Source organism: Battus philenor, unplaced genomic scaffold (genome assembly GCF_028537555.1).
Source record: "Battus philenor isolate CCGP_79_NKW_IND1 unplaced genomic scaffold, ilBatPhil1.0.hap1 SCAF_20, whole genome shotgun sequence".
Lineage (NCBI taxonomy): Eukaryota > Metazoa > Arthropoda > Insecta > Lepidoptera > Papilionidae > Battus > Battus philenor.
In genome coordinates this window covers 12,832,643-12,852,337 of record NW_027181683.1, presented here as the reverse complement: position 1 = coordinate 12,852,337, position 19,695 = coordinate 12,832,643, and the positions used below count along the sequence as shown (strand labels likewise).

The window sequence follows — 19,695 nt, the reverse complement described above, 5'->3', positions numbered from 1 at the left end:
GCAAATACAAAAATAAAATAAAAGGTTTTACAGCACCAGGCGATAAAGATTGCACATCGACATATAAAAAGAGACAATCGGATTATTTCGACTTCGTAGAGCGTTATCTCTGTCGCACGAAATACGACTGACAAAACGTCACATGTGTGGGACAGAGATAGTGCTCTACGAAGCCGAAATTACCCGATTGTCTCTGTCCAAAGGTCGATGTGCAATATTTATGGCCGGGTACTATATTTTTGTCATCTTTTAAAAAAAATATCGAATAAACTTGAAATATTTATTGAAAATGAATTTAAATAGAGAGTAACAATTATAATTTGCAGCGTTGGTGTTTATCTGAACATTCTGAATGAATTTCCTTTTCTATATCGCGCAATTGTGATACACATACAACAAGCGCTTGCTGTTTCTTGACAATAAACCACACAAGCGCTTTCTCGCTTCTTGGTAACTTCCGCACATACAGGGTCTGTCACAAATAGTGCATAACCCGTTAAATGGGGTTAGTCCTTATGTTTAGATACAAAAAATTATACTTTTTTATATTAGTATTGGCAATACTGTGAAAATTATGAAAATTTTTGTTTTTTTTTTTTTTTTAATTTACAGCGGCTAGTAATTTGCTCGTACCTTTTACAAATTAACATACTTTTGTGTATTTTTTCTATTATTTACTCAAAAATGCTTGCACCATCTAAGTAAATTGATAGGAACTAGAACCTGGTTGGTTTCTCCTGTCATGGATTCCTTCAACTTTACCCACGGGGGCTCCAAACGCGATACGAGAGGACAGACTTGCGATCGAAAGCAACGGATTCAATTCCCAATATACAATCGTATATAACTCAAACTTATTTCGCATTTATTAATAATACTACATTTAAAAAAAATACACAACTCAAACAACACACTTAAAACAATAAAAATAAAGTATAGAATGTAAAAAAGGCTATATCACTAAATATATAAATTGAAAACTAAGATAGCAATTCAAGAAAAACGGTGTAGGAACGAAAGGGAAAGGAATATAAGAATAGAAGATATTGTGACAGATAAAAGAAGAATGATTAAGAGATAATTGGAAGAACATAAGAAGATTGAGGTAATAAAATAACAAATTTGAATATATAATTAATAAAAAACTCTCAGTGAGCCCAAAAAAACCAGAGGTTGTACGAAAGGTCCCCAAATAAAAAATAACATTGTACTACGATCGCTAAACCGTATGCTATGAGTGGCGATTATGGTATATATTCCCATAGATAAGGGAGGCTTATGTTTGCAGTCGTCTATGGGCTGATACGACGACATATATAGATATATGTCTATATAACATACACAATTAGACAGACAAATAAATTTAGAAAAAAAAATTAACTACTTCAATCTTTAAAAAAACCCATTTCAACTTAAACTCTAAATTGAATTTTAGTTTATTATTCGATACCAGTAGAACTGAATTACATCGACTAAGGTTTTTTTTCCATTTCAATGCAAATATATTTAGTAATTACGTAGATGAAATCAGTTTGGTGCATTGTTAGCGCTCGCAGTGAGGCCACGTAACTTGCGATTCGGTTGGAGAAGAAAAAAAAATGAAAGCCTTCGTGATTGGTGGTGAAAGTGACGCTGCCTTCGGAGAAGCGAGAAGGGTACCGACGCAATTATAGAGCGAGACAGATATATGTTAATTATAACGCAATTCGCCGCGTATGTAGTGAATTCAATCCAATTCATATTTATTTCTTAATATAGTAGACTGAGATTTGAGATCATAGATCAAACAAAGCTAAAGATAGACATAGAGAGCATCGCCGTTATGATGGGCGACGACAACCTTCGTCCATCATTCCTATCTTTCGCTTGTGGGGTGGCGAGTGATACGGTTGAAAGAAATAAAACTGTATAGAATAAGTTACTTAATAAACTCTGCACAAAATAAATTGTGAACTAATAATAAGAAATAGAAAATGAAATGTGTAATAAAGAATTAAGAAAGTAAAATAAATGTGTAAATAAAGATAAAATAAATGTAAGATAAAATTAAAGAATAAAAATAAATAAAATGTACCTAGCCACCTTAGAGTATGAAGATGATGGAAGAAAGGCGAGGAAAGAAAGGAGGTATAAAAGAGCAAAACGAAAGATATTGTGCAGGACAAAAGTAAAGAATGAAAGATATTGTGACGCGTGAAAGAGAGTGATAAATAAAGAAAAGACTGAAAAAAAAATTGAACAATAAAGTCCCTGATCCCAAAAAGTTAGGGGTACGAGAGGCCCCCAATAGCGGGGGCCATTTAAAAAAAAAGAGATCACAGATCGCGAGTTCAACCCGGGATACAGTCTTATATAGACCCTTCTTTGTGCATTATTTATATAGAGATACCACTGCTCGATATCACAATCTTTATTTCACTTTTTCCTAATTTTTTCACAATATTTATTTCTCTTACATCTTAATCCTTTTTAATACAACTCCTATTATCTTCCTACAGCACTCCAGATATACCTGCCATCCTTCTTCTTGACTAATTGCAACCTTAATTGGCAATCTGTTCGTTTCGCGCCAAATACGGGACAGCCGGTGACAATGTACATCATGGTCTTTTCCACTTCCAGGTCATAGGAGCACGATGGACTCTCCTTGAGTTTAAACCTATGAAGATACTCGGAGAATATCCCATGTCCTGTGAACATCTGGACCAGAACCTTGTCCAAAATCTGACGATGAACGTGGTAGAACGAGACAGCGGCCAGGAACTCAACGTTTGTTAGGAGCATCGAAGGTGCTTTTTACAGACGTTTGGACTTGTATACAGGACGATTGGTTACAGGTGTAAAAGTTTTATAGGCATGAATGTATAGCTCAAAAAAGGATTTTTTAAAAGGCACCCGCTATTGGGAGCCTCTCGTACCCTCTATCTGGTGTGGAACAGGGACTTTTTTTACACATATTTAATTTTTCACAACCTTTTTTATTTTCTCTCTCTCTTCATTTAGGCATTTTATGATTTTCCATTCGGTAGTCATTCCACATTTCTTCTTTCGTTCTCTTTCGCTCTATGACCTTTCATTCCTCTCTCATTACATATTAACATTTTATTTATTTTATTTCTGTTTATTTTACATTTTTTTTATTTTACAACTACGTTATTTTAGATCTACGTTGGAGACTTCTTCAGGCCTGTTTATACCAAAAATACGTCGAAGACATTTGTTAACGAAGACTTGGAGCCGACGCGAGATATCTTTGGTGACCTTCGACGTCTCGCATCCATATGGAAGGAACAGTTAATAAACAATAATTAATTGTACTATTTAATCATTTTTATTACTTCTGAAAATATCTATTTTTGAATATGGTGTACCACAGAAATAGAGCCATACATTCATCCCAAAGCTTTTATATCTGTAACCAATCACCCTGTACATACTGGTTGCTTTATAAAGCAAAAAATGTTAAACAGGAACTAGAAAAGTATTTGCGTGATATTTTTTAACATAGGAAAAACTTTTCTACAAAAACATAACTACGTATAGTGTTACAGAATGTTTTTCACAGTGTTTTTTGTAAAAAAAAAGGCTATCAGAAACGTAATAGATGTTTTTTGGCGGCCGCCTTGAGGCTGGGGATTTTGACCTCATGTCCTTGAAATCGTCTTACTTTACAGCTCTCTAAATAACCCGTGAGTGCTATGCGCATGTAAGGCGAGTGACACACCGAGAGTATTACAAAAATTAAAATAATTTTTTTTTTACAAATTTCACGGTATCGTTCTTTGACGAAGGGCTATACCTTGTAGTGAGCGTCTATGAGCTGATATGATAATGAAATTGTATGTGTAGAAAGCTCTCTATGAACCTGCTAATTAAAACAAGTCATGTATAAGATTTATTAAAATTTATTTTGAAAGAGGGATAAGTTTGTTCTGTAGTTAAATACCAATTGCAAGAAGGTCTTAAACGTAGTATGTAAGTCGTCAGCTTCGAACATTTTACGCGGCCACTCTTCCTATAACGCGATGGTTCCGACACCCGCATTGTAGATACAAGGAACGCTACGAAGTTACATATGTAATAGTAATTAACTGCTGTCCTATATTAATAGACTGTAAAGATACAAAAAAATCATAGTAATATCAGTCTTAGTGAGAATCCAGTGGCAGAGGAGTATGCGATAGGTCACAGATTCGATTCTCGGTTCTTTTAATGACCTCGTTTATGGAACCTCTCGTTCAATCTTTATCATGGATGGACAGGATCTTTATTTACATAGCAATTTTTTTAACATATTTCGTACACAATATCCCCCAATTATTTTCATTCTATTCCCAAGGTAAAATCTTATATAAATTCACACTGTGCATTAATTATGTAAGATTACCACTGTGCGCAGACAATTTCCAGATGATGGACAGCAGCGTCCTCTGTCTTTTATAATTCTACACTGCGATCGTCAACCCTTCTGCCAAGCGTGGCAATTATGGTATATGTCCATAGATATCTTTTGGTCAAAGCCAAAGCCTTGCAGTGGGCGTCTATGGGCTGAAACTGAATATCATAGTTTCCAAATAGTTTGCGACTATATCTTTTGACATATTGATCAAAGCTTATTCTATATATTACATTATAAATAATCAAATTTAAAATTATATTTTTGCTAAATATGATATTAAAAAATATAACAATTTACTTAGTGTACCACCAGCCTTATCACCAATAACAACCCATTATTCGTTTTGGTCGTCGTAACTAAGGCTGCGTTCGTTAATTCTTCAAAGCTTAGGTATGTTACTTTATAAGATACGTGAAGGCATTCTGGAGAAGAATTATATAAAAAAAGGATGCGTTTTTTCGATACTAGAAACATTTAATAATTTTATCACGGTTATGAGGACATAAAATATATTAGTATTTAAATATAAACTAATTTATAAATCTATAGTATTTTGTCTAACCCGTTTACTCCCACCTACCTTAAATCTAGATTTCTTTTCTTACACGACTCACGTGATAAGTTGCTTAGATCATCTGAGAACTTGAAATGAAGAACTTGAAGAATATGTATACATATATATATATATATATATATATATATATACACATGTATGTATGTATATGTATATATATATATATACATACACATGTATATTTGTATATATGTATTTGTATATTTGAGAATATTTCATTTATACAAGAATGATATGAAATAATTCTAAATATAAATAATAAAAGTACCCACCGTTGACGACTTGTATTAAAATAGCAAACAGCACCGCGGTAATGCGATTGCCGCGCGTCCGCCATCTTCCTCTAGCGGCCATATTGTTTTGGCGGGAAACTTGACAGTTCACTGCGGTCCATCCGTGCTAACACATCACTCACAGTGTGACGCAGCGACTGTATCCGCAACTTTATGATTACATCGGTTATTTGATATCTGTAACAATAGAAATGTTTATTTAATTCTGTATTTAATTTAGTTTATTTGCTATAATAATACAACGTATTTATTTTTTGTGTTGTTATAAGTTTTTATCAATTTATTAAATATTATAAAACGTTGCAAATACTTTCTACATGTGATTTGACCCACACAATTTGATAGAAACGGTATTATCACCATTACCATCATTTAAGTTGGACTTCCTCTGCTCACATAGGTAAACTACCTGCATAGGAAGTTTTTTTTATGGTTCCAGTTTTGGAGGCTTCTCTTGTAGGTAGACGTCTTTCACTAATATTTAATGGAATCAGGCGTTACTTCGCGGAAGTCCATCCTAAGTAAGAAAAGGACCAATATTTAGCCACTTCCGCACATGCAGTGGTAGTCGTGCAATGAAATGCACCGCCCGCCAGCACGCTGATAAATGCGTATGCGGCAAACAATGCGAATCACACAACCGCCACCGCCAAATCACTCAACACGTGTTTCACCCCTCCACGGGGCATCTTCAGGAGTTCTCCTGAGAGGTGAGAAACTCCTGAAGATGCGGAACCACTGCATGTGCGGAAGTAGCTAAATATTGGTCTTTCACTAAGTTTGCCGATACGTGGACTCTAAAATCTTAAAATTTCAGCGGCCATACGTCATATGTGCTATATTTCCTATCCATATTTAATAAATAAGACGTAATAAGTTCTTTGAAGCCTTCTCATTATCATCTCATTTAACTTTAAATAATAAAATGTTTTTAATATAAAAAGTTTTATTCTTTTTAATACATTCCCAATACAAAAGACATCAACGTGTAGCGACTTTCTCGTATTTATGTTGAACGTTCAAATATTCGACGTCACTTCTTGATGTGTGTTGAAGACACACGACCCGTATTGGAAATATCTCTCTGTTCTATTTTATTGTAGATCTATATAACTCTGTACTAGTCAACATCTATCTTATTTTCATTATATAGTATTTAGCAGAATACTATATTCCATAAACGTCACTACCACGTAGTGATTTGAAAATACATCATAACAATTTCGGTCGATTTTTATATTACTTTTACTAATATAAAAGTTGAAAAATAAAACTCATTTCCAAGCTTTATTATCATTTAAAATCCTGAAAGCTCTTATTTAGGATTAAAAATAGGTTGTATGTTCCTTTAGTTTGTTAATTTTAGTCTCATTCGATAATCAATTAATTATTATTTTAAACACTTAAAAAAATATTTTGAATAAAATGCATTTTATTCTATCCAAGAATACTATACTGATGTTAATGCATGGAAACACATTTGTTTGGAGCTCACTCAGAAAATCATAGTTTCCGACTTCTTATAAAACTGTATTTGTAAGGAGCAACTGTTAAGTTCCTTGGCTTTTCGCAACAGAACTTCCTTCCGAGTCGGTGGTTGCTTTCTGTAGAGACAACAATACTGACATTTTATGTTGATTGAAGATTTGAAAGTGTTAAACAGCTTATTCGGATAAAGAATATTTTAATTTTCATATAATTCAGACCATTTCTATATTATTATTAAATCATTATTTATTTACGTACACCAGCAGTACACATAAATTAAAAATACATTTAAAGTTATCGCATAAATAATGATTCAGTTATGTGTTACTTTATATGTGACACGACATTAAAAATTTACTTTATACAACATTGCAGAAAGATCTGACCGCATCAAATAAAAAAATATTGGAGAGAAAAGTAAACGTACGTAAGAAGAAACACCTTACGACTTTAGATAGCAAAAGAGTTCTTAATTTGAAAATATTTCCTTCGGCACGCAATTTTTAAGGCTGTTTGTTAAACAGTGAATTATTAAGATGCTTTCTAAACACTGTATAATTGCATTTGATGTGTTTGAAGTTATGTCAATGTAGGCTTTATACACCTTCATCGAACATAAGTTTTAGGAGGTCCGGGGACTAAAAATTTACGCTGGGTGATCGTACCCCAGTTACAAATAAGACTTACACACGCATAGAGACTATACCCGTGTAGGTGTATAGTGTAGTGAATGAGGTGTAGTGTAAGTTATGCAAAACGAGGAATACTCGGCGATTGGGGGGGATACAGGCCTCTCCTGACCGCTTCGCTTGAACGCTTCTTGCAACAAATTGGAAATATCGTTTCAAATAATACATTAAAGAAAACATTTGCCTTACGACTTTAGACACCAATTTAGTTCTTAATTTGAAAATGTTATTCCGGATAATTAACTGCATTATTAACTCGAAATACAGTAATACCCCGCTTTACGCGACCCCGTTATACGCGGTTTCACTATAACGCGAATTGTAAATTTCTCGCTCAAATGCCTCGAATTACGCGAAAGAGTGCGTATAAATATAATGTAGTCATCAACTTCTCTATGGTGTCTTGACCATCTGTCAAACAATTAAAAACAGTGTTGGATGTTATGAACGTATTTTACAAGAACGTAAACAAAACGTAATCCAAAAGGCAATAGATGTATTTTTCCGTAAAAAATAAGAGTATGTATTGTATAAAGTGTTCCTAGAATTAAAGTGATTGGTTAAAATGATTTGTATTTTTTGTAATATTTTTGGATTATGTTTAATCATAAACCTCGTTATACGCGAATTTCGGGGGTAAAGCGGGGTATTAATGTACAGGATGTTATTAATCATACGATATGTCACGATAACACACAGCAAATTGCAAATGTTACGCGCCGTGAAACTGTACGTCTATCACACTGCCACACATTCGGACCGGCTTTATTGAATAATAAACACATAACAGTGTCTCTCCGTATCGGGAATGCGTTTGGCGTGACCAAATAAGTCCGTGGAGAACGCACATTCTTATACTGAAATAGAACCAGCGGTTAGGTCATTCTATGACCCATAACGTACATCGAATACATTTAACACACTTTCAAATGAACACAAAACTGTTTTTGTGCGATTATTATTGACCGCATAAAAATTGCAAAAGGCTTTATAAAAATAAAAATAATTTTACCTACATACAGACCTAGATACAGACATCATAAATATTAATAATCCTTGGTCGCTTCAAACTATATAAGCCTACAGGAAGATATAGTACCCCCAAAGATATGTAGGAGATATACGCTTAACTGAGAAAGGGACATATATATAGCTACTTCCGCTATGCAATACTTAATGCATAGCAGAAGTAGCTATATATTAGTCCCTTTCTTAGTCAGGATGAACTTCCGCAATTCTATTAGATATTTAAGATCTATCTATTAGATATTTAAGATGAGATTGCATAGCAGAACAGGCGAGTTTATAAAATTGCATAGCAGAAGTAGCTATATATTAGTCCCTTTCTTAGTCAGGATGAACTTCCGCAATTCTATTAGATATTTAAGATCTATCTATTAGATATTTAAGATGAGATTGCATAGCAGAACAGGCGAGTTTATAAAATTGCATAGCGGAAGTAGCTATATATTAGTCCCTTTCTTAGTCAGGATGAACTTCCGCAATTCTATTAGATATTTAAGATGAGATTGCATAGCAGAACAGGCGAGTTTATAAAATTGCATAGCGGAAGTAGCTATATATTAGTCCCTTTCTTAGTCAGGATGAACTTCCGCAATTCTATTAGATATTTAAGATCTATCTATTAGATATTTAAGATGAGATTGCATAGCAGAACAGGCGAGTTTATAAAATTGCATAGCGGAAGTAGCTATATATTAGTCCCTTTCTTAGTCAGGATGAACTTCCGCAATTCTATTAGATATTTAAGATGAGATTGCATAGCAGAACAGGCGAGTTTATAAAATTGCATAACGGAAGTAGCTATATATTAGTCCCTTTCTTAGTCAGGATGAACTTCCGCAATTCTATTAGATATTTAAGATCTATCTATTAGATATTTAAGATGAGATTGCATAGCAGAACAGGCGAGTTTATAAAATTGCATAGCGGAAGTAGCTATATATTAGTCCCTTTCTTAGTCAGGATGAACTTCCGCAATTCTATTAGATATTTAAGATGAGATTGCATAGCAGAACAGGCGAGTTTATAAAATTGCATAGCGGAAGTAGCTATATATTAGTCCCTTTCTTAGTCAGGATGAACTTCCGCAATTCTATTAGATATTTAAGATCTATCTATTAGATATTTAAGATGAGATTGCATAGCAGAACAGGCGAGTTTATAAAATTGCATAGCGGAAGTAGCTATATATTAGTCCCTTTCTTAGTCAGGATGAACTTCCGCAATTCTATTAGATATTTAAGATGAGATTGCATAGCAGAACAGGCGAGTTTATAAAATTGCATAGCGGAAGTAGCTATATATTAGTCCCTTTCTTAGTCAGGATGAACTTCCGCAATTCTATTAGATATTTAAGATGAGATTGCATAGCAGAACAGGCGAGTTTATAAAATTGCATAGCGGAAGTAGCTATATATTAGTCCCTTTCTTAGTCAGGATGAACTTCCGCAATTCTATTAGATATTTAAGATCTATCTATTAGATATTTAAGATGAGATTGCATAGCAGAACAGGCGAGTTTATAAAATTGCATAGCGGAAGTAGCTATATATTAGTCCCTTTCTTAGTCAGGATGAACTTCCGCAATTCTATTAGATATTTAAGATGAGATTGCATAGCAGAACAGGCGAGTTTATAAAATTGCATAGCGGAAGTAGCTATATATTAGTCCCTTTCTTAGTCAGGATGAACTTCCGCAATTCTATTAGATATTTAAGATCTATCTATTAGATATTTAAGATGAGATTGCATAGCAGAACAGGCGAGTTTATAAAATTGCATAGCAGAAGTAGCTATATATTAGTCCCTTTATTAGTCAGGATGAACTTCCGCAATTCTATTAGATATTTAAGATGAGATTGCATAGCAGAACAGGCGAGTTTATAAAATTGCATAGCGGAAGTAGCTATATATTAGTCCCTTTCTTAGTCAGGATGAACTTCCGCAATTCTATTAGATATTTAAGATCAGCATTCATAGCTGAACAGGCGGTTTTTAAAATTGCATAGCTGAAGTAGCTATATATTAGTTCCTTTCTTAGTTAGGATGAACTTCCGCAAGGTAACGCCTGAATCTATTAGATATATACGTTTGGCAGGCGATTGGAGATATTTATAGTATTAGTCAAAGCACGGTGACATTTGTCGCGGTTTGTAAAAAAATAAAGCCTGTTCACATTATGACATTAGTTTTGCACCATCTTTTACTAATAACCACAGATTTTCAAGTTTCGCATCGTCATGTGTGAAGAAAGCGGGGTGCATCGACCTCGAGCATAAGTTATGCATTCTAGGAAAGAATCTAATAGTATGTTGCATACATACGCTCTACCGATAGAAAGTTAAAACGGTAAGGCATTTGCATCTTCGCATCTAGTATCAACAATCGGGTTTTTCGAATTTTAAAAATAAGAGAAATTTTAATTTCACCGTCGTTATGTTTTATACATAATAATGACATGAATGTCTTTATGTCGAGTCATTGCGTAACATGAAACTTAATATTTAAGAAGCAATTTAAATATTAACTTTATTTCGTTGCGAGATTGAATCGGAAGAACTAAAATCACTTACGTAACTTGATGAGTTACTCTTCTTGCTTTGTTTGTTGATTCATTTACTTCATCTTCTTCTTGAAGTGCCTCTCCAACTAGTGGAGGTTGGCTATCAGCTTCCTGCTCTCTTCCTTATTTTTAGTTCTGCGTAATAGCTCAGCAGCGCTGGCGATTCCGATCCACTCTCTAATGCTACGAAGCCACGACTTCTTTCTCCTACCAACCTTCCTTTTACCAGCGACCTTTCCCATCATGATAAGTTGAAGGAGATTGTATCGTTGGTATTCGATTTATTTACACGGTAGATAATAAACATTTATAAATTTAATTTCAAAATTGCAATTGTTAATCCGGCTACTTTTAGATCATTACGAGCTGGTAATAACTTATTACTCCATTATTAATAATCGACAATTTAAAAGCGCAATTATATGCCTAATTTAACAATACATTTTGAATTGGAAGTGACAGTGGGTGGGGTCAAATGGCATGAAACTGTAGCGAGACGGCTGCAAATTAAAATATATATTTAGATATAAGAGAGGGAAAGATAGAAACAATAATCCTATATACGATTAGCGGGTACGTTGGCTAGAAAGATGAGTGTAATAATGGCGCCCAAATTCAAATAGGCGTTCGAATTAGAATTCGAATTTCGAACGTCCCTAGAATGAATTGACATAAAAGTATACTGGCCGGTACGGAAAGCTACAATCCGTTACAAATATAGTCTTTATAACCGTGTGTTATGAGCAAATAGATAATTGTTAATTCAAGCGACAGCCCAAGCGTGCAATAACGGTGGGTTGATCAAACGCGGGCCCGTGTTCCCAATGTTTGCCCACATTGTTATTCTGCGAATCTTCGAAATGTAACTACCTTGAATATTTCTACATATTTAATTATTAACATGCCTATACAGGATTAGCTTAAATGTAACATATAAACTTATACAAATTAAGATAAAAATATTTAAAAAATGAAAAAAAAATATGCCACAATGCCTATATAACCTCTTTCGAATTCGTTCGAGGAGTCGACATGAGTTTAACCCTTTCGTTTTAATGTAAAAAGATAAGTTATACAGGGAGGCGTATGTATTTTAGAAAGGATAAGGTGTGTTTTTTTTTATTTTATATGGCTTCCGCTATTTGGGTCCTCTCGTATCTTTGGGAAGGACGGGGTCGTTTTATTTCATTTTATCATTTTTTTCCACATTACTTACTCTTCTTGCGTTCTTCTTATAATCTTTCGTACTTTATCTTTCTTTCCAAGTTACTTCTGCCTTTAAATTTCATTCGATATCATTCATTCCTCACCTCATTGCACAGTTTTACATTTCTTTATATTATTTTAAACATTTTGTTGTATACACGGTTAATTTTTTTTAAGCTTATTTTTAATTTTAACTTTTATTTCTAATGATTACTTTTCCTGCAATGTTCGAGGAATATTAGTGTCTTTTCGTCCTCCTTTATCAGCGAGACAATTAACTCCTCTCAGATCTTGGCTAAGATGTGTTGCCGGTGATGACATACATATCCTAGACGTCGAGGAGTCACTTAACACTCGTTACCCAGAGAGTAATGGAGAGGGCTGTGTTCGTAGTTTCGGTGCGGGATCGAATCAGAAATCAGGTCATCCGTAAGAGGACCTAGATCACGTAGCTCGAAGAATTGCTTGTCTGAAATGGCAACGGGCCGATGGCCATTCGGACCGAAAGTTTCCCAAATGGCAACCACGAGCCGATAGACGCAACGTGGTTCGGTCTTCCTCTAAGTGGAATATCATCATAGCGTTGTTTGGTGAAAGCTTATGCCTTTTTTTTTATTGGTCCTCGCTGTTGGGGACCTCTCGTTCCCCTATCTCGTGAGGGACAGGGACTTTTTAATTCTAGTAATTTATTCATATTTTTTATTATTATCATTCTTCTCTTTCATATATCATCTTATCTGTCGTACTGTTTCTTTCATTCTACAATTTTCCCAGTCTTTCTCTTTCATTCCATTAGCCAAACATCAATCCTCAACCACTACATTCTAGGTTTCCTTACTATTTTATTTTGCAATATTATTTATTGTTTAGTTATTTATTGTCAAATATTTAACACGTATTTTCTTAAGCTTATGCCTTGGAGTAGGAGTCCATCGGCTGAAAAGAAGAATATGGGACGTAGTGGAAAAATACTGATTTACAGTGACCACTTGTGGACGTAATGTGACATATAAAAGCAGCTCATATAACGCAGTCTTCGATTTATCCCTTAATAACCTAGAATTTCAATTTCGATACCAATCTTTTAAACCGAATGTTTACATTACTACTAGTTTTTTTTATAGGTTGGCTGTACGTATTTTTTCTAAATAAATATGTAAAATAAATATTGTGATTTTTTAGCTATTTTTCCCTTCATCTAGCCACTCAAGCAAACACAGTAATATTAAAATCACTTTCATAAATCAGGCTACTAAGGGTTAAATCTACGTGACTTTCAAACGACCTCTGCTTTGATAACACACAGTAGATCCAGACGGCATTTATTCATACATCGCATAAGATTTAAAAACCCTATATACCGTCGCTGCGATGTAACCTACTAAGCTGGTGATATCTTCACGACGCGTTAGAAACGGGTGTAGATAAAAAGCTATGGCGGAATAACGGCTTGCCCCACATACCGTGCGCCGTACCACTGACGTCTGCGATACGCTTTGTTTGACACCTGCTACCTAAGAATGACGCCACGTGTTGCGTAACACTGTACAAAGTGTTTCGTGAAGGTATTGATATGTAGATAACATAAATACATTTAAATGGAGCCTAGCGCCTCAAGGTATGTCAAGCTTAAGTAGCAAGTTAAGCTGATCTAAATTTGCAACCGGTCACAATATATTCGGAAATCCATAACTTAAGAAGAAAAGAACTACGACGGTATTTAATCGTTTTAAAAAATACACACACATACACACACGCACAAGCGCGCGCGCGCACGCACACACACACGCGCGCACACACACACACACATTTTATATACGTATATAAAATATGTGTGTGTGTGTGTGTATATGTGTAATACACTTCATTGCACAATTACTGCTGTATAGCGGAAGTAGCTATATATTAATCCCTTTCTCACTAATAACAGTTTAAACTGTTGCTATTACCGACCTGCTATTTCCTTAATTCATCATCATCTATTCAGCCATAGCACGTTCACTGCTAGACATAGCCCTCCCACATAGTCCATTAAGCTCGTAGGTGTTTTGTCCACCTTGTGGGCAACTTACACTGCGCATATACCCGTGGTCTCCACTCAAGAAGCTGTATATAGCCTACATATAGCCAACTCCTTTTCAGCCGATGGACGCCCACTATAATACATAGACCCTCCCTCAAAGATCTCTATGATGACCAGCGCCTTCTCGCGTCGTCGGTCCACCATGAGCCTGCCCACGTCGTGTCTACAAACTCGTGATCGCCACTAGATATAGCCTTCTCACTGCCAATTCAAATTACCAATCTGCCTATACATGTCGATTAATTTAATTCGTCTACAAAACGAGATCCTAATCCAGAAAAATATATCTTTGCTTTTCCAGTAAAAATAAATTAAAAAATAGCAGCTGTTATAACCGCTATAAGCTAAAACAAATCACAGCATCTAACGTACAATGTACGAACTAAACTGCTTACTTTCACTACCACAGTGCCACTAGGTAAAAAGAGAAAGTTATATGTATATAATTACTTATTACTGTAAGACATAGATCTTTGCTACTGATGAATAAATCTAAAACATATATTTTTAAATTTAACTGTATCCTGATATTTTAAATATGGTCATTTCAACCATTAGATTTTCACGGCTAGGAGGTCTCTCCTATGACGCGGTCTTGGTCCAGCTCTTCACGGGGTTACAGGGGTTCTCTGAGTACCTTCATAGGTTTAAGCTCAGGGAGGACCCCTCGTGCTTCTGTGAACCGGGCATGGATCAGACCGAGATCCACCTGGTAGCAGAATGTCCCGCATTTGGAGGACTTCGGTACGAGACCGAATGCCGGATAGGAAAAAAGATTGAGGAGGCCACACTCGCCTCCATTATAATGGAAAAGGTTGCAAGAGAGTCCGTCCTCAAATTCTTTAGGAAAGTTGCACTATACGTAATTAATAGGAATAAAACATAATTAAGCATAAAATATTGTAAATCTTATTATATGTTTAATCTTATTAAGATAGATTTATTGAAATTAAAATAAAAAAATGTAAAAATCTGTGAAACAAATTGATGTACATGAGAAAAATAAATAAACCAATTAAAGCTGTGATACTGCAATAGAAAATACAACTGAAGTGTTTGAGGGTAGATGATAAGAATAGAATGCTTGAGAAAGGAAGATGGAATTATGGAATGATAGAAGGAAGAAAAAAAGATATTATGAACTATGGAAGACGAGGACGAAAATAAAAAATTCATGTGAAAAATTTGTTAAGAAATAAAAAATCCTGTTCCCAACAAAATAGGGGTGGAAGGAGAGGTCCCAATAGCGGAGGCCTCAAAAAAAAAGCGTGGCGATTATAGTATAGTATAGGTATATTTGGAAGGCCTAACATGGAATTAAGTAAGCCGTCATCCGATCTCCTTTTAACTTGTTATTTTCACAGTTTATATCTTTGGTTCTATTATTTGAATTTTTTTAACACTCGCCTGATGTTAAGCGATAGTGTGCGATGCTATATACTCTTATCTTGAAGATTCTCAAGTTGTAATTGCCTGAAAATAATGACACCGACAGGTTGTTTTTTAAACGGTTTTATTTAGTACGACCCGTACAGAATTTGTTTATTTGGGCCAAAATTAGAAATTGAAATTTAAGCACCTTCCCGTTGTCAGATTGATCTGAAATTTGGTACACACATTTAATTTAGATGACAATACAATATAATAAAATCAATAACATTATAAATCTAAGATGGCCGCCGATACAAAATGGCGGATTACATATTTTTCCTTAATCCCCTCAATATGGGTATCAAATGAAAGGGCTACACTAGTAAAACACGATGATTATGTCAAAATTTAAAATTTAAGATGGACGCCGTTCCAATATGGCGGACTAGGTACATATTTTTCCACAACCACCACAATATTGGTATCAAAAAACCGTTTAACTTAAAAGTTTTTTAAATGTATTTATTTGGCTGTTAGCACTATAAAAGTATTAACAAAACGCTTATTGCGGGTAGAAGGAAATTCAATTATTTAAATACGTATATATCTACAGTACTGTGATATAAAATAACTATAGAATTTAAGTAATAAAAATGTGATATAAAATAACAATGTAATTATGAAAATGTAAAAAGAAAAGAGTAATGAATGAAAGGTGATACAGAGCAAAAGGGAAAGACTGAAGAATTGTGGCATTAGAGAATAGACCGAAAGACAATGTGAAGTATGAAAGAAGAGAAAGTAAATAGTAAAGAATTATGTGAATAATTAAATTTGCCCGTCAAGTCCCTGTACCACAAAAGATAGGGGGGTACGAGAGGCCCCCAATAGCGGGGGCCATTTAAAAAAAAACGTATATATGAGATTTAAGATTAATTACGTTTTAATTTTTTTTAAATAATATGTTTAGTTTTGTAAGCATTTAGTTGAAGGTAACTATTTCAGTTTGTGCAACGTATAACCCAGTTGTTAAACCCGTACGTCATTGTTCAAAGCGGATCTGTTATGTAGTGTAAAGACATTAGGCGTGATTCATAGATCCGGGTAGATTGCGATACGACTGCGTAATCGTTGCGAAACCGCTGCGGCACCAATGCGTCGCGACAGCTGCCTTGTCTCTATTAACCCTTAAATGCATAATGATGAAAAACTACAAAATACCATCTAAACGTAAAACGAGTACCACACTTAAAAGTAAATGAAGAGTTGTATATTTGCAACACAAGGTTTTTAATAAACAGGGATAAATTATTATTTATGTGTGTATATATGTATATATATATATCTTCCATTTTCCCCGCATTATAGTGTACTTATCTGCAAGATACATTTTTAAAGTATAAATAAAAGTCATGCATTTAAGGGTTAATGTTTTGTAAGACTACGTATATTGTTTTAATGATATATTAAGTCAGTGGTTTTAAACAATTTACCTGCTGCGGTATGTACGAAGTATACAATCTCGCGCCGGCGCGAGACAACAGAATCGCGTGAAGTAACATACTAACGTGTTTTCACAGCGATATAACTTTATCGGCGAACTATAGGTTTTTAATTATCCTGTGCATCCATGCTTTAAGGGGTTACCAATTTTAAAGAGCTTAGAGAACATTTATAAGGCTCAAGGGGTCAATTACAGTGTAATATACAATAAGAAGATCCGTAGAAGAACCAAGATCGTCGACATAGGTCTAAGAATTTCTCTGGCAGATGGGACACATAGTTAGTTCAGCCGGTGCCCATTGGAGCCTAAAAATTCTTGAGTGGCGACCAGGATATGGTACACGAGGCGTGGATCCGACATAGTTAAGGATGAAGGATGTCGCAGGATACACGCAGCGCAGTACCAGACATCGTTACAATATTTGTGAGAAACCTATGCTATATGAGATTGTGTGTATACACACAGACACCAATACCATACTTTGCGTCGTGGTTACGTTCCAAAAAAGCACGACACAGATTAAAACGCCGCAAAGTGAATTAAGATTTTCTATAGCAAACCATGTAAAGATCCAAGATAGGTTCCAGGGTCACGAAAATACTACTTTTTAAAAAGAAAATTGAACAAATTAAACATTTAAAAAACAAAAATAATATAGCTATGCCAATAAATAAATTGGAATAATATTTGCCATTTTTTTAACCAGAAACAACACGTAAAAATATTACATAAATTTATTATTCTCTTTTAAAAAAAGCACAACATACTATTACAACACACTACGTAATTGAAACTGAATTCTAAAATTATCAAAACAAAGTGAAAATAAAACAGTATTAAAATTGCATTGATTTTTAGTTAGAAAGGGAATCCCCGAGTTTTGATGGCATGGCGCTATTAGAAACAAAAGTGTTACCATCTTTTAGAAAAAAAAAAATAAAAGTCGCGAACCCAAAACAACGCCACCTCGAAAATCTAACGACGCATAGTGAAAATTAGTACTAATAAAGCAGCGACGCAATTTCGAAAAAAAACGCAAAACGAAACAACGCAAAGCGAGGTATTGGTGTAGATATTTTTGTTTCATTCAGCGAACATTATAAAACAACAACAATATATCGAAACAACTCATGATTTGGGTTTTGATGTGAGTCACAGTGAAGAAATTTCCCAAAGAATTACGCACGAAGATTCTTAAGTTTTCTATTTTTCTCACAACGTGACGAAGCCAGTAGAGACTTGATTCAAATCTGAATTCCTCTAACATCTTCACTAACAGATATCTGTGAAAATATTAAAAAAAAATCACGTCAAAGTTTCTTGTGACTCTTATTTGATCCAAGAAACTTTGAAATTCTCGCAGCCTTATTTGATAAAAGATAAAGTTCATTTATTCAACTTTTGACATTTTATATTTGACTCTACTCTACTTCGCAAGGTGTTATAGTTGTGGAGAAAAAACAAAAAGAACTTCCACGGGAACACATATTTTAAATAAAGTTTAACACAGATGTATATATATACACTTTATCAGATATAGCCTAAATAAAATCAAAACAATCAGGCGACATCACTGCCAAGGATTCTTGTCATTTATTATTATTCGTTTATTGAATAAAAAGCCTTTTCCGTATGCCTATTTAAGATACAGGATTTCAATAGAGTGTATCTGAATCTCATACTAATTTTTATCAAATTTGAAGTCTTAGAGTATTTTTTTCATAGCAATAAATAAATATATATATGATGAGATGACGGTAGAGCTTTCTTATCGTATCTTGTGATCAACAAGTTGTCCCAAAATAAAATATGTACAATAAATTAACTCTGTATGTTTGTCTACTTCAGTGATTCCCAAAGTGGTCTATATCGACCCCTAGGGGTCTATGACAACCTGCAAGGGGTCTGCGTCGGCGAAAAAAATTTGGGGGTCCATGAAATGAAAATGGGGGTCCACAGACAGGACATCATTAGCCGAGGAGATTTAAGATTAACCCTTACAAAATTGACGCCAAATGTTGATAATTTATTATTAAAGCATCAGGTTCATCCTTTTCACTAAAAATATCGACTTATTGCTTATGCTATTTTATTTATAGTTTATTTAATGTTACGTATATTTTTCATAACATATACAAAATTTTATTTTGAGTAGTTTTAATTTAAATTCAATTAATAAATGTATAAATTAACATGTGTTTTTACTTTAAGTTTTTAACACTAAACTTCACTACAGTAAGAAATTTACAGGAAATCAATATCTGGTAAGTAGGGGGTCTACCCAACACGCAAAAAGATGGCAAGGGGTCTACGACACAAAAAAGTTTGGGGAACTCTGGTCTAGTTGATGTTACAGATATATAGCACCCGCATAATGCAGTGTCCCTGCACAATGTGAAACCGCATTCTATGATAGTGCAATCAAGGCACTGACGCAGGGAAATTTCTCTTTGCACCATTACTATAAGTTACACCTAACTGATTTGATATACAGGATGATTG

The 19,695-nt window shown here is 34.4% G+C and overlaps 1 protein-coding gene across 1 annotated transcript in view; it reads right to left on the bottom strand.

Moving 5' to 3' along the window:
• Positions 1-19,695, bottom strand: part of pwn (pawn) — a 54,151-nt gene that overhangs the window by 25,908 nt on the left and 8,548 nt on the right. The window contains exon 2 of the mRNA XM_068765689.1: positions 5,246-5,443. Within this exon, the coding sequence (XP_068621790.1) occupies positions 5,246-5,327 (82 nt within the window). The 5' untranslated portion in view covers positions 5,328-5,443. The remainder of the gene's footprint in view (positions 1-5,245; positions 5,444-19,695) is intronic.